The sequence below is a fragment of the Dasypus novemcinctus genome, chromosome 7 (genome assembly GCF_030445035.2).
Source record: "Dasypus novemcinctus isolate mDasNov1 chromosome 7, mDasNov1.1.hap2, whole genome shotgun sequence".
Classification (NCBI taxonomy): domain Eukaryota; kingdom Metazoa; phylum Chordata; class Mammalia; order Cingulata; family Dasypodidae; genus Dasypus; species Dasypus novemcinctus.
Genome location: NC_080679.1, coordinates 6,052,493 through 6,067,127, shown reverse-complemented (window position 1 = coordinate 6,067,127; position 14,635 = coordinate 6,052,493). Strand labels below are relative to the sequence as shown.

Here is a 14,635-nt window from a genome sequence, read left to right as displayed (position 1 = left end):
TAAGGCCCTCTCCTTCTCTGTCCCCCCCTCGCCCTGCCCGCTGCCTGCCCCCGGGGACGCTGGCCAGGCCCCGCCCGGCACGGGAGATGACCGGCCAGCTCAGGCAGCTGTGCCTGGCGGCAGGGGTCCCGGGGCACGTGCACGCTGCGTCCCGGGGGCGCACGTCCTTAGCTGAGGTCCGCCTGCTTTGTCTCCCTGCACTAACAAACAGCGAGGTGGCCTGAAGAAAAACGAGGGATCGGGCGGGCCGCGGATTATTTCCCCCCCTGAAGAACCGAGGACAGGTTTTTTGTTTCCTTTGGTCTCTCCACCTCTGTACTGCAAAGGACTTGCAATGGTCCATCCAGCTATCACAGTAAAGCTGTAGCGGGCGTGCAGTGAACCCTGGGTGCGTGAAAAAATGAACGAGTGAATGAGAGGCAATAAAATAGAAGCGACATCGCGTCCTCTGTGGGGGAAGCTAACCTGCCTGTCATGAGGACCACCAGGAATTGAGCGCCCAGTCCTGATCAGGGACCCCCCCGGGTGCCCAGGAGCGAGGGGTGGGCCCACCTGCCAGCCCCAGATGCTCCTGCCCTCGGAGGCTCCTCCACGAATCCTGTGAAGTGGACCCGACTCCCACGTAAAATATAACGATTCACCAGGAAATGCTTGGAAGTCCTTTTATAATTTTGCTTATGAAACAAACTGGCTACAAAGTCATCTAATTTTACAATTTATTGTGTGCTTTTTCCCCCCAGTCATCATGGGCATTTGGGAATTCTTGCTAAGTAATTTGACCCACAGTTTTCTTTAGGATGTAATTTTTATAAATATTAAATAATTAAGTTGACATAGCATTGGTTTTTTGTTGACATTGAATTGAGCACCTATAGTACATGGATTTTTTTAAAAATAGAGTGGAGTCTATTATACTAAATATTTTCCCGAGTTCTTAAATATTTGTCCAGGCCACTGAAAAGCTCATAAACTGTGCCAAATGGATGCAATACCCGGACTAATATGATGGGTAAAATGCAACTACAAGAGTTTCTTTTATCAGAGAAGTTACTAATTCTTGCAGAAAAGTAGCTCTTCCAGGTAGCTCCTGGAACCCACCTGGGGCTGAGCGCGGCGTCGCGGCGTCGATGCGCCAAGGGCCCCTGCGGGTGGCGGGGCCGCGGTCTCTGTGATCTCAGCCTCCCCCGGGAACCGCCCCCAGGTTGGCCTCAGCGGGTTCAGCAAATCAAAGGTCTTGTTCGGTCAGGACGGATGCCTGGAATAGGGGAGCCCGTCTAGCAGGGCACGAGCACCGAGAGTGGGGGGCGGCGGGCAGGGCCGGCTCCCGCTGCATCTTTTCCCCAAATCCTCACAGGTCCCCTCGGGGCGCACCCAGCTGTGGCCTGCAAAGAGCTCCCCAGCCTGTGGGACCCCAAGGCACCCTGCTCGGCCTGTAACCGCGGCGACCAGCCTCACTGGGGGAGCCTGGGGGGGGCTGTGGCCTCCGAGCCCAGGCCGGCCCCTCCCTGCCCAGGCCGGCCTCAGCCCACTGTGGGCGCCTTGCCCACCCCCTCCTGCAGGGGACCGGAGCTGCCCCCTCCCCACAGCTTCCATTCTCCAGAGACACAGTGTGTCTTTAAAACAAGATGAAACGACTAGCTGCGGTGGTTGTTTTTTAAAGTACAAGTGTTTTCCCTGAGCACCTTTGTATTTTATACCTCCCCTGCCACTATGTTTGGTGAATGTAGGAAGGACTAACGGTTGTGTGAAGTGACTGGCGGGAGGGCACTTGTCACCGCAGTGTCATCCGGTCCAGGGGCTGAGAACCTCCCCCGCTCCTGACCGGGACCACGGCGGCTGTGGACTGAGCAGCGTCCCCCCGAGGGAGCTCAGCACCCGTCGGGCTCGCCCGGTCCTCAGCACGACCGCAGGACCAGCCTCCGTCCCCCATGCCGCGGGTGACAGATCAAAGCCGGGGCAGGTCCAGCGACTTTGCCAAGGCCCCGTGGCCAACAAGAGCCGAGCCGGGACTCTGCGCCGAGCCGCCCCGCTCGCACGAGCCTCGCAGGGCCGGACCAACTCCGACTCGGACCCCTGTGAGACAGGCGTTCGTTTGCTCCTCTCTGTACGGGCAAGGCACATGGGGGCGGGGACGGGGTTGGCAGTTAGCGCTCCATGGCCTCTGTGCGGTCAGCAGAGTGTGGGCCGCCTAGAAGAGTGTAGGATTTGTCTCCAGCGTGGCACTTTCCTCTCTTGGCTCAGCAAACCCAAGGGGGCAGTTCTTCTCCCGGAAGAGCTCACATTAGGTGTGTTTAATTTGCACAGTAGAGGTGAAAGGTGAGGCTGGTATTGCTGGTAAAGTCCTCGTGATACTGCGTGCAATGAAGTATTGCACACGTGCACACACAGCTGTGCCCTTGGCAGCTGGCTCGGTATCTCGCACGTAATGTGTAACTAGTATGAGTGAGCGGGGGGGGGGGTGGGCCGGGGTCCTGCTCGTCCTGACCCCAGCCCTGAAAATCCTTCAGTGCTTTGAAGGTAGCTGCCTGACTGCCATTCCTAGTTTAAGCTGAAACTGTTCATCTGTTCAACAAGTATTTCTTGAGGCCTCATCTGCACTGGGGATTCAGTGGCAAACAGACTCACCCTCGGGGAAATGCCCTGTCCCAGGATCAGGCCTTCCAGCAAGAGCAGGTGTTTGGGGAGAGACCCCCCCCCCCCGGCCTCTTCTAGCCCACAGGTGTCCCAACAGGGCTAGTGCCCACTGGGGGTGATGGTCAAGCACCTGGTGCAGGGCCCCAGTGTCCAGGGAGGCCAGGTGGGCTGTGGGGGCCTGCCACGGAGGACCTGCCACGGGAGGGGGCTGGCCATGGAGGGCCGAGCAACTCTCTGACAGCGTGTTCCTCAGGAAGTGGCAGCCTGCTCTAGACCTGGGACCCCAAATCACACGCAAAGCCTTGCTCAAGAGGAAAATAAGTTTTTTTTTTTAATGACATAAAAATATACCTAGTACTAAAATGAAGGTGAATACAAATCAAAGTGAAGAGGGTGTATGTAGCTTCTAGATAAATAAATGAATTGCTAGTGTTTATATTTACCAGGAAAGAGAATGTTTAAGTAGATAGGACATGTATAAGTACACACCTGTAGACAACCAGATCGAAGATATAATCTGGCACTTCAAAAAACACGTAATTTTATATCAACTCAAACTCCTACCTGATTCCATTTGCAAAGCTGGTAGAGAAGGAACGTGTTGCAAAGCTGAAAGTCCAGTGCCCCGCCTTCCCCTCCAGCGTCTGTGCTGGAAGATAGCTTAAGCTCATCCCCCAGAGCAGCTGGTTTTGCATCTCAAGTTATTTTCTGCCTAGTGAACAGCTCAACACCTGAGCTGAACGGTTATGTGGTGGTACCTTCCTATGAGTTCTGCGTCCTTTGGCATTAAGTGATGTCTTACTCGCGGTGGGCATTTTTATCTGCACATGGGACAGGCGTGGCCTTCTCTTCCAGGTGGGAAGTGTGCCCCCTAAAACTCACCCCTCTTTTCCTTTCTGCAATGCGTGTGGCTAATCTCTGCAACTAACCAGCACTTTTGCCGCCTGCCTCTCTTCTCTTTGCTGACACTGTTCTTTTGTTTCTGCCTGCGTGACCTGGTGCTGGCGTCGCTGTGCGCAGCCCTCAGAGTACAGCGGCCACCTCAACTCCAGCTCCCGCGCCTCCTCCAGGGCCAGCTCGGCGCGGGCCAGCCCCGTGGTGAGTCTGCCCCCGTCCTCGCCACCGCGTGGCTTCGTGCTGTCCTCCCACTTCCCTTTCCACGCCCTTGACTTCTCAGCTTATTAAAAGTAGTGTACCCCCCCACCTCCGAAACCCACCCACCTCCGAAAACCCCCCCAGCAGATAAGCCAGAAAGTGCTCACCTGCTTTATTTCAGGTCTCAATAAAAATGGAATTGAGGAAAACAGTTCCCAATTTAGAATTTTTTTTTTCATTAAGATTATTAGGATTGCACTGCCAAGTTTCATATAAGACACGCTTAGCAGTTCTAGAGATAGTGGGAGATGGGGAACTTTCTACAGCAGGGAAAAGGTAGCTGCACGGATGTGCTGTTCTTAAGATTTAAACATTGAAAGGGCTTTACTCGATGCTTCGTTTGAGATGGTCTCTTAATGCGCAGTTTTTGAAATGAAGCGTCAGCCTCCAAGTGCCATCACATTCCAAGTCCTTCTCCACTTGTCCATTATCCCATTTATTTTTGATTGGTTCGGGCTACCTAAAAGTAGCTCCCGCAGCGGGAGCCAGGTTCTGCTTCAGAGAATGAGGGTCCTACTATCTAGTTTCCATCCTGTAAGTCTCGTGGTTGTGTATTTCTCCCAGGGTCATCCAAAGTGTGACGGAGGTTTCCATAGGACCCTGCCAGGTGGGTTTGGCCTTCTGGGGGCGGGGTGGAGGTGGGGGGTGGGGCCTGGCAATGGCTGGGGCAGATGTTGAGTGGGGGGAGCAGGTCCCACCCTTGCCCCCCTTGTGCCTGACCCTGAGCCCCCTCCTCCCCTCCCGCCCTGGGCTAGGGGCCACCACTTTTTCTCCATGTGCCACTGTGGGAGAAAAGCGATGGGCAGAGGAACTCTCAGCTTGCCTTCTGGTTCTAAAGCTCGTTGGTAGGCTGGTTGGCTGGTTTTGGTAGTTCTCTGAGTTTATAACTGAAAAGACTAATAAATATGTGTACGTGTGGGTTTACATTGAGTTTTGAATGGATGGTGGACTTAAAAGCTTTGAGCAGGTGAAAGTATCAGATATTTGATGGAGCTGGGCTTTAGTTCATTACAAACAGATATTCAGTTGGGTTTCTTTTCTGTCCGAGTCAACTGCTTGTTTTGCGAAGGCCGACTGGCCATATGCTGGTGGCACGCGTAGCGGCCAGAGGTCACTGCAGGGCGGGGTGGGCTGTCTCCTCTTGGGGGCCTCACCCTGGTTGGGGACGTCAGAGCTGAGGAAACCTCCCCCATGTGGGTGCCAGAACTGCAGGGACACTTCTGCAGTGCCCAGGGAACTCTGGCAGTTCCCTCGAGGATGTGGGAGTCCTTCCCTGGAGCTCCCTGACCTGTGTCCTTGATTATGTCAAGGCCAAAGGGCAGCACAAATGCGCGGTGTCCGTGGCCTTCAAGTGCAGAACTCATAGCCCTCGCCCTGAACCTGCAGCGTGTCTGCTGCAGGGTCCTCGCGGAAGGAGGTGGGTGGGCGTCGGCATGGGGGCTTGTCAGACAAACAGCGTTTTAGGTGCGGTATGGGGGCCTATTGACTGGACAGAAGCCGGACGAGAATAATCATAAGGTGACGAGGAGAGTTTTGCTTCGATGCCCAGTCCTTCTGCTTGGGGGTCAGGGGTCAGGAAGCCACTTGGCACCAGCAAGGCCCCGGCAGAGGCCACGCAGAGGCTGTGGCCACAGGCCTCAGAGGGCCTGGAGCAGGAGGGAGTGAGAGGCTGGGCACTCCTGAGCCTCCTTTTCCTCGCCTGGCGGGCGGGAAGGTCGGTTCCACATTTACCAAACAAAACCAAAAGCAAACCAGACGCCGAGAGGGCAGGGGTCCCTTTGGGAAGGACTTATGAGGTCAGGGGTCTGTCCAGGGCAGGGGACAGCCCTAGAAACCGGACAGGAAGTCCCGCCTGGGTTGGAAAGGCACAGCTGAGAGTGACTCGTGGGTTTGCGAGGAAGGCCTCGTCCCCCTTGGGGGCAGGGAGGCTCTGGTGGAGAGCAGGAGTACACAGAACGAAGGAAATGATCACTCGCCTACTTTAGGAAGGAAAAAAAAAGAGCCCAAGTCCAGAGATGACCACCCCAGATGAAGGCCTCGGCTCCCCCCACCCCTGCGTCCCCAGCACCGCGGCGTCCCCGGGAAAGCAGACCGGCTGTCCGCGCACTCCAGGGGAGAGGCCGCAGCGGCCCACCTCCCCCACACCTCCCCCTCCTGGCGATGAGCCGGATTTTCCTTCTCTCCCGAGTTCCTCTCCCCCACGGCCACCAGCTCCTGCTGGACGCTGTGCTCCCGTCATCGTCGTTCTTTCTGCAGTGTTGTTTGAGCGCCTAGAACATTCTCGGCCAAGGGCAGGGTCGGGCGGTGAGCAGGCACAGCCCCCGGCCCACCAGTGAACTCAGACCTCTGGCCCGTTTTAACTAGAAAAAACAAGATGGGTGTGGCTCACAGTTTATGAGGACCGGGGTCAGGGGCTATGTGGGAAATCTGTCTTGAATTAGCAAGACACAAGTCCCAGGATAGGTCATACAGGGTAAAGCAAATATTATTGAACTTAAAACCAAAGACACCCCCCCTTAACGGTTGATCCAGCTGTCCTTTAAATGGGAAGGAGAAGTGCCCATAAAATGAGGGTTTTCTGAGCAGATGGTTTCTCGAGGGGGCCACGCAGGGAAACGGCGGCTCTGGGCGATGGGAACGCCTGGGGGAAAACGCCCCTCCTGTACCTGGCCCCTCTGCTCGGGTCTCTGCGTGTGCACGGACAAGTAAGGGCCACATCCTGGGTGCTGGCTCTGGGAAGAAGGCGAGCAGATCCCAAGATGGAGAACCTAGTATGTCCCGCCTCACCAGGCGCTAGGTGAAAGTGAGCCTAAGGAGCGCATTCCTTTAGGCAGGACAGTGGAAGGGCCTTGCAGCCGGGCCAGGCACCTCGCCGAGCCGGCCTAACCTCGTGCGTGGCAGGAAGGCTGCCAGGCCCTTTTGGAGCTAACAGATGCGTGCACCCGTTTTAATTGGGAAAGCAGACAAAATGGCATGTGCTCTAATACCCTACAGAGGAGATTGGAAGCAGAAATTAAGCATAGTAGAGCTTTCATTCAGGGCTTGATTTTGCTGTGCCTGGTCTCCACTGAAGAACACAGCCCAAATTTTCATATTCTGAGGCTCTGTTGTACTTCAGAGCAAAGGCTTTTTTAGTTAACTATAAAAAGAGCAAGCTGTGGTGGTAGTTTTTTTTTCTCTTATTTAATGCTTTCCAAACTACGAAAGTAAAAGGCAAAACATCACAGAACAAAGATGAATTCAAGGCAGAAGCCAATCATCTCACCCCTGCCCCTCAGAAAACCTCTGGCTTTTGGTCTGGGATATATTCTTTCTCATCTTTCTCTTTTTTTTTTTTTTTTTTACATTTTTTAATATTAAAGTTAATAGATCATGAAGAATGTTACATTAAAAACACATAAAACCATAAGAGGTTCCCATATACCCCACTCGCCATCCCCCCACCCCATCATTTTTGTAAATCGTATTTTTTGAAGACATATACATCACCCATAAAACGTTACATTAAAAAATGTTAAGAGGTTCCCATATACCCCCAATCCCCCCACCCCACTCCTCCCATACCAACAACCTCCTCCATCTTTTTCTTAAGAAACACTCACATAAAATCTTGGGTGGGGCCTTCTTGTATGAGCAGAGATACCCTGGTAGGTGAATAGAAGAGTCTCCAGAGCTTCCTTTATTTACTCACAATATCCCTCTTGTTTGAGGGCAGCCGCACGCTCTCCATTACCCCAGAGCCGAGGGCAGACCTCTCAGCAGTTACCTGGCAGCCTGCTCAACCGGACCTTCTTCTCCCCCAGTCATTCAATTACCTTCCGTGTTTTCATAGCATTAATATTTGCTCTGCAAACTAACACATTCTGCTAGTGATTTAAGCCCTTGAGGCCAGAGAGTTAACAAGGGGATCCTCCAGCACACTAGGTGCTAGACAACTTTGCCTTAGCAATTTGAGATTTGAAAGTGAAAAATATGGCAGGAATATTTTAATTCCCAAGTGGAAAGAAGAGCCAGTTTGAAAATTCTAAAATCCTCCTCCACTCAGAATATCAACCCAGGGCTTTCTGGACTCTGCCAGTCCGAGATGATGGGCTGCTCCAAGCCCACCCCAGCACCCCAGATTCTCTGGCTAGGCCAATGGGACGTGCACATCCAAAAGAAAACAAGAATTCCATGGTTCTCATTGACAAATGCACGGCCAGCGAGTGGGCAGGGGGCTGGGTGCAGCCGGGGAGGGGGCGCCATTTCCGATGGCTGTACCTGCCTCTTCGAGCCACAGAAGGACGTCCAGAAGACAGACACATGCAGGCCACCTGTAAAGCTTCCCTGGGACCCATGTGCCCTGGACTGCCAGGCTGTGGGCAGAGGGAGCCCCAGGACCCACAGACCTGCCCCCCACCCACGAGGCGGAACCACTGCCTGGGGTCGGGCCCCTTTGTTCTCGCTTCTTCTCCTCCAGTAGGGACAGTAAGAGGGTTAGACGAGAGGGGCAAGTTCATGCTGAAAAGACAGCTGTGGACCCGGCCAGGTGGGGAGTGTTAATGTCTTTGGCTGCTCAAGCAAACGCCATGCCATGTTGGCTTCAACAGTGGGAATTTATGAGCTCTTGGTTTTGCAGCTGGGAAGAAGTTCCAGTGTAGGCATCAGCAGGGCGATGCTGCCTTCCCAGAGCCTGGCCTTCTGGGGCTGGCTGCCTGCACCCCTTGGTCCTGGGGTCCCAGGCAACGAACATGGCAGCCTCTCCCGGCTTCTGAGTTCTCCTGACCTTGAGCTTCTTGTTTCCCGTGGCTTTCTCGCTTTCTGTCTGAATTTCCTTCTGCTTTCGAAGGACTGCAGTGATAGACCCGCCACCCGCCCCCACCGGGCCGGCCCACCACACCCTAACTTAAGTAGCCGCCTCAAAGCATGCTCCATACGGTGGACCTACACCCACAGGAGTGGGCTAAGTTTAAGAACCTGTCCTTTGGGGGGACACAGCTTCAGCCACCACAGGGGGTAAAGCCTGGATCTGTGAGCAGGAGACCCTGGAGTGCGGCCTGTTCAAAGCTAAGTGCTGGTCTCAGAATTTGCCTATTTTGCCCTAATTTTTATTGATTATTCTGTACAGTCCCATTATCCCCTTGGCTGGCTGACTGTAAATCCCTGCCCTGCCATTTTCGTGGTTGCGTTAGACATCCCACCCTGGAGGGGGTGGCAGTTAGTGGCCTTCTTGGGGGTGAGGGTGCAAGGGGCAAGAGGAAAGGGCATCTGGCCTCCCAAAGGTCCCGTGTGGTCATTGGGAGTCCGCCGGCTCCCCAGAGACTGGCCACGCGGGAAGCACTGGCGCCCACCTGCTGAGCTGCCCCTGGCCTCCAGTGTGCGACCTTGACATGAGCCGCTTGATGGCCACGAGCCGCTCTCCTGGGGCCCGGGCTCCAGCCGCCTCAGAACTCTCCAGACGGCGGCCGGACCGTCTGCAGCGTAAGCCTGCGGGGGCTGCACCCCTGAGGCCTGCCAGTCGAAGCTCTGATCTGCTCTTGCCACACGCTCCTCCAGTTGGTTCTCTGGCGACAAATTTAAGAACGTCTGCATTCCAGGAAGGCGGGTTGGGGACGTCATGCGGAGCAGGCTGATTTGTTGTCAACCCGTGGGGAGTTTGGAAACACAGCTGAGCATGGCGTCTCCAATCCTCCGTCACCCTCTCAGCGGGCCTCTGGAAAGCAGCCCTCAGTGTGCCGAGAAAAAGAAAGCAGAAGGAAAGAGAAAGAAAGTTAGCCTTCTGTGGGCTCCCGAGCAGAAAGGGAAGGAGCAGCAGTGCCAGCCTCTGCCATGTGGTCCCCAAGACACTGTCAGGTCCAGGGGTCTCCCCAGCCCCCTGTGCTCGTCCTACCTGAGGAAAAGGAGAGGACGCTTCCGAGAGGAACATCTCCCCAGCCCCCTCCCTATCTCCGAACATCTCCCCGAGATGTTTAGATCACAGTTTTCACGTTGGCGCCATCACTTGTCAGAAAGAATGGGAATAAGCTGTGATTGCCTCACCTGCTGTATCTTTTTCTGGAGACAAAGTGTAGTTATTGTAGAAGTGCATTCTGTTTGGCAGTAGCAGCTTCCATCCCCGGAACCTCAGCGCTGCGCTTCCTTTCTAATCCTAATAACCGTGGCTCATAAACAAGCGTGGCACTGGCCCTTCCCCTCGTGGAGACTTCCACTCGGAACTGTGAGAAATCTACAAAGTGCAGATTCTATTTAGACATGGTTGTGCTCTTGTGGAAGTCGCAGAAGTTGACCGACACATACAAATAAGTTCATCCTGGCTCGGTGCGCCCGCCCTCTCAGCTCCCGGAGTGCCAGGCGAAGCGTGTCGAGACGTCTCCTTGGCAAAGTCATTTTAAAACCACCAAGCCAGTGAGTGCTTTCACTGGTCAGTGTCGTACCCCCTAAATCCAGATTCTCCACTAAATGCTTTTACGTATTTAATATTTGCCCATTTTCCTCTACAGGTTGAAGAGAAACCAGAAAAAGATTTTACGGAGAAGGTAAGGAGTTTCCGTAAGCCGTTATCGTCTGCCGTTGATAAGCCTAGGAGATCCGCAAGGATGTATGGCTGACATTAATGAGAAAATCCGAGCGTGATCTTTAATGAAATGCCCACCGGTCAGGGAGCATGGGACCAGCGCCTCGGGCGTTCCCTGGGAGTCATTCCAGCTTTTACGTAAATCCTGCAGAACAGCAGAGGAATCCAGACAAATTCCAAAGCACCCATGCGGTGCCTCAAAGTAAACCTCTCTTTATCACTCGCCTCCAGCCCACTGGAGGTTTCCCAACTTGGAAGCCGAATTAAAGTAAAGAGAAGGTAATCGTAAGCTTATAAGTGATTTGGGCTCTGTCTGCATCCCTCGCCATCTCCAGGGGTCTCGTAACATGCCCAGCCTGTCCGCAGCCACGCTCGCCTCGCTGGGCGGGACGTCCTCCCGGAGGGGCAGCGGGGACACGTCCATCTCCATGGACACCGAGGCCTCCATCAGGGAAATTAAGGTGAGAGTCACTTTCCTTCCTTTTGACTTAAAAAGACCTCCTGGGAGAAGGCGTCTTCAAATTTTAAAACACTTTGTCATTCTTAAAATTCTGGATCTTGATTCTCAGTCCTACTCCCCTACCTCCCCCCGACGTGGCATCCTGGGAGATTGAGACCCGGCTCAGGTGCCATCTCCTGAGCTCCCCCCTCCCCCCGGCAGACTGTGTGCCTGCCCCCTCTGTGCTCCCTCTGCTCCCTGGATGTGCTTTTGGGGCACACCCGCTGGGTTGTATTGACAGACCCGCAGGGCGGGGGGTGCGTTGGGCCCCAGATGTCCCCAGACCACACCAGGTGCCTTCACACCTTGCCCTTGGAGTGCCCTTTCCTTCCTATTTGTGATGGGCCTTTAGCAGCCCCCGTCGTATTGTAGTTGAATGGTTTCCTCCCTCTAGAATGTAGATATTCTCCCTCACCGCTTGGGTCAGGGATGTGGCACCACTCTCTGTGGGTGAGAAATGCAGAGGTCTTGGCCACAGTAAGGAGGGACCTTGCACCTGAGAAAGGGAAGAAGGTCAACTGCTAGAACATTCTCCCCTCCAGAGGGCTGAGCCAGGGATGAGAGAGGAACGTAAAGGATTGGATTTGGCTTCATTTAGGGGAGAGCTTTCTAGTAATTAAGGCTGGCAGAAAAGGGGACAGGCTGCCACAGGTGGTGCTAAAAGGTTGGACGGCCGTTTGCTGGGGGAGACAGATTGGAGCATCACCTGTTACCTTGAAGATGCCTTCCAACTCCCAAGTTTTATGAGAATATGGAACCAGAAGAGCAGTTTTTTGACTGTGTAGACGAATGCCTCCCTGCAGTGTCCCGAGAGCCATCCCTGGCTCCTGCAGCTCTCTGTCATCCTTGACTCCTTTGAAGTAGAGCTCGTTGCAGTCATAGTTTGTCTCCGCTCCAGGTTGCGAGCCCCGTCCAGCTGCCTGACAAGGACATGCCAGCACTCTCCAGGGCAGCAGGGATTTGGTGGTGAATGAGACAGACCCAGTCGAGGCTCAGAGCTCTGGAAATGCAGAGTTGAAGCCATGCTGACTGTTTTCTCTAGCATCTTACTGCAGCTTGAATGCATTATTAAGTATGAGTTCAATAACTTGTGCCATTTTCAGAAGCTGTTTTGCCTGTTTTCTAAAATTGTGTAAACAGATATTAGATACCTAAATCTCAGTATTTGTAATACTGAAATTTATTTTCCCTAAACACGTAAAAAGAAAAAATGAAAATTAGTACTCAGACTACCCAAATAAGAGAAACTACCCAGACGTGTAAGATTTAGGGACTCGCCTCTCTTTCTTGGTGATCTTGGTTGGTTTTTAACCCTGGACATAATCTTCCTATTTTGCCATTTCCCTCAGGAACTCAATGAGTTAAAGGACCAGATTCAGGATGTAGAAGGCAAATACATGCAGGGACTGAAAGAGATGAAGGTACCCGTTCGTGGAAGTGTGGGCTCATGGTATTAACCCAGCTTGACTCAAAAAAAATCAGGAAGAAGAAAGCTAAATCGCATGCCTTGCTCTAAAGAGACTCACAGTGGCAGTTCCTGTGTGACGTCTGTGTGCGCCTCACCACGTTCCCAAAAGCACTTTTTGTACCAAGATTTGAACATTGTCATTCCTAATGGAAAAAGGATACTAATCTGTTTCCTCGTGCATGTCTTACTCTCAAACCACCCCTACCCCACCCTGGGCTCAAGAACAGTTTCTCCTCTCCCCACCAGACACTAGAACCAAGGATTTCGGTTTCCTTCCCTCTCTGTGGTAGTTATGTAAAACAATACTTTCCTTTATTTCTTTTATCTTGGCTCCCCAAGATATTTTCTGCCTACCAATGAGGCACTTGCACCATGCCCTGCTTTTGAAATCTCTCCATTCTGTGCACACTGTTGAAGTGACACCTGAACACGTGTCATCCTGGATTTATTTGGGTCTATACACGCTACTTTCAGAATGTGCACTTTCTTCATTGTGCCAACCAGGAAATGTAGTCTCCAGGTGCCTGGAGGGGAAGTGCCTGTTCAGTGATCGCATCTCCGTGTCCACTGGGCAGCTGAGGGCAGATCGCTGATCTAGAAACCCACTCATTTCTTTTCAGCTCCCCAGAAAGTGCCTAGAAGATAGTCAAAAATCAGTGTCAGAGTGGCCCAACAGAGGGGCAGAAATCACATAATTCATCATTTTTGTGTTTTCCGCTTCCCCTTAAAAGGGGGGTAATTACAAACTCTGGCTTTCAGCTCATGTGTAAAGGGAGCCACTGGCCCCACCTAAGCCCCTTCTTCTCTTCTGGAAGTGCGGGCGAGCCAGCAGCGGGCTCGCTGGGCAGTGCTCACCACCTCCTTAGGTCTGCACCCAGGAGAATCTGGGTCCTCTGTTCTCCTGGGATTTGCTCCCCCTGATCTGTGTTCTGGATCTAAATGTCAACCAGCATAAGCCAAGTTTATTTTGCAGGCCTCCTTTCACAGTACCCACCCCGTGGGACCTGTGTCTCTTGTTTAGTTTTCCTACAGGTCAGAAATCTGGAATTACTGCTTAATCCTTTCCTGGTTTGTAAGCCCGAGCAGGGTGACCACAGGGTAGCTCTTGGCAACGCCTGAGTTGTGTCAGCCATCACCTGCTGGCTCCTGCCCAGTTCCTGATCACAGGGCTTGAGTGATTATTTCAGAAACCTGTTGAACAACTCTGCCCTACTCTGATGAGCAGCTCCTCTGGCCCCTGAATGACGGGATGTCCCACCATTCTGTCAGCAGTGCCCACCGTTCTCCTTAAAGCTCAGTGACTCTCCAGCCCCTGTCCCCAAAACCCTCTCCAACCTGTGCACATCCTTTGTTCTAATGAGGATCAAAATCACTTTCTTTCTTTTTTTTTTTTTTAAATCTGTTTTAATTTATTGAAGTATATCACTCATACCTAAAAATACATAAGTAGTAATATAGTATAGTATAGTAGTATAGTAGAAGTTGTGAACTCACAAAACAAACAGGCATAATATCATCCAGGGATCCCATACATCAACCCATCACCAACACCTTGCATTGTTGTGAGACATTTGTTACAAATTATGAAAGAATATTGTCAAAATCTTAATACTAGCTATAGTCCTTATCTTACATTTGGTGTATTTTCCCTATAACCCACCCTATTTTTAAAAAAATATACGTTTATGACAGAAGTTGCAAACTTACAAAACAATCATGTACATGTGCAGAATTCCCAAACACCCCTCTGTCAACACACCACACCACGATGGAACATTTAAATCACTTTCATCCCTAATCACAGCTAATAACTAATTTTCCAAGTGATGAGAATTTGATCAAACTGAAAAGGAGACATTTCTGTGCATATGAAGTTGCCATGTGTTTCTTATTCTTATTGATTTGCTATATTTTAAAAAATCCTCCATTTAGGACTGAGTTTAAAAAAAGAAAAAGAAAACACACTAACCTCTGTTTTTGCTTTCTTACTGCAACTTCAAAAATATGACCTGGCTTCTGCAGGACTCCCTAGCAGAAGTGGAAGAGAAATACAAGAAGGCGATGGTTTCCAATGCGCAGCTAGACAACGAAAAGACCAACTTCATGTACCAAGTCGACACCCTGAAAGACATGTTGCTGGAGCTCGAAGAACAGCTGGCCGAATCCAGGAGGCAGTATGAAGAGAAAAACAAAGTAAGCCATAGCGGCTGTTTAACTTGAGCAGGGCTTCCCCGCTAGTCCAGGAAGCCCAGACATCAGAGGGTAAGAGTGTCAGGCTCTTGGCTGAAGGGCTTGAAATAGCGATATGCATAATTTCAACATGTAA

At 52.2% G+C, this 14,635-nt stretch overlaps 1 protein-coding gene and 1 long non-coding RNA gene across 44 annotated transcripts in view; one reads left to right on the top strand and one right to left on the bottom strand.

The window, feature by feature from the left end:
- LRRFIP1 (LRR binding FLII interacting protein 1) overlaps positions 1-14,635 on the top strand; it is a 146,430-nt gene that overhangs the window by 105,938 nt on the left and 25,857 nt on the right. For 20 of the 43 annotated variants that reach the window (XM_058299834.1, XM_058299839.2, XM_058299809.1 and 17 more), the window contains 5 exons: positions 3,655-3,732; positions 10,269-10,304; positions 10,678-10,803; positions 12,191-12,262; positions 14,332-14,502. In XM_058299834.1, coding sequence (XP_058155817.1) covers positions 3,655-3,732; positions 10,269-10,304; positions 10,678-10,803; positions 12,191-12,262; positions 14,332-14,502 — 483 coding nt within the window. The remainder of the gene's footprint in view (positions 1-3,654; positions 3,733-10,268; positions 10,305-10,677; positions 10,804-12,190; positions 12,263-14,331; positions 14,503-14,635) is intronic. The other 23 variants (XM_058299838.1, XM_058299836.1, XM_058299835.1 and 20 more) reach the window with 3 other exon arrangements.
- LOC139439290 (uncharacterized) lies at positions 12,738-14,332 on the bottom strand. The gene is made up of 2 exons (XR_011649177.1): positions 14,279-14,332; positions 12,738-12,944 (listed from the first exon to the last, which is right to left on the bottom strand). It is a non-coding gene; the product is annotated as an uncharacterized lncRNA (long non-coding RNA).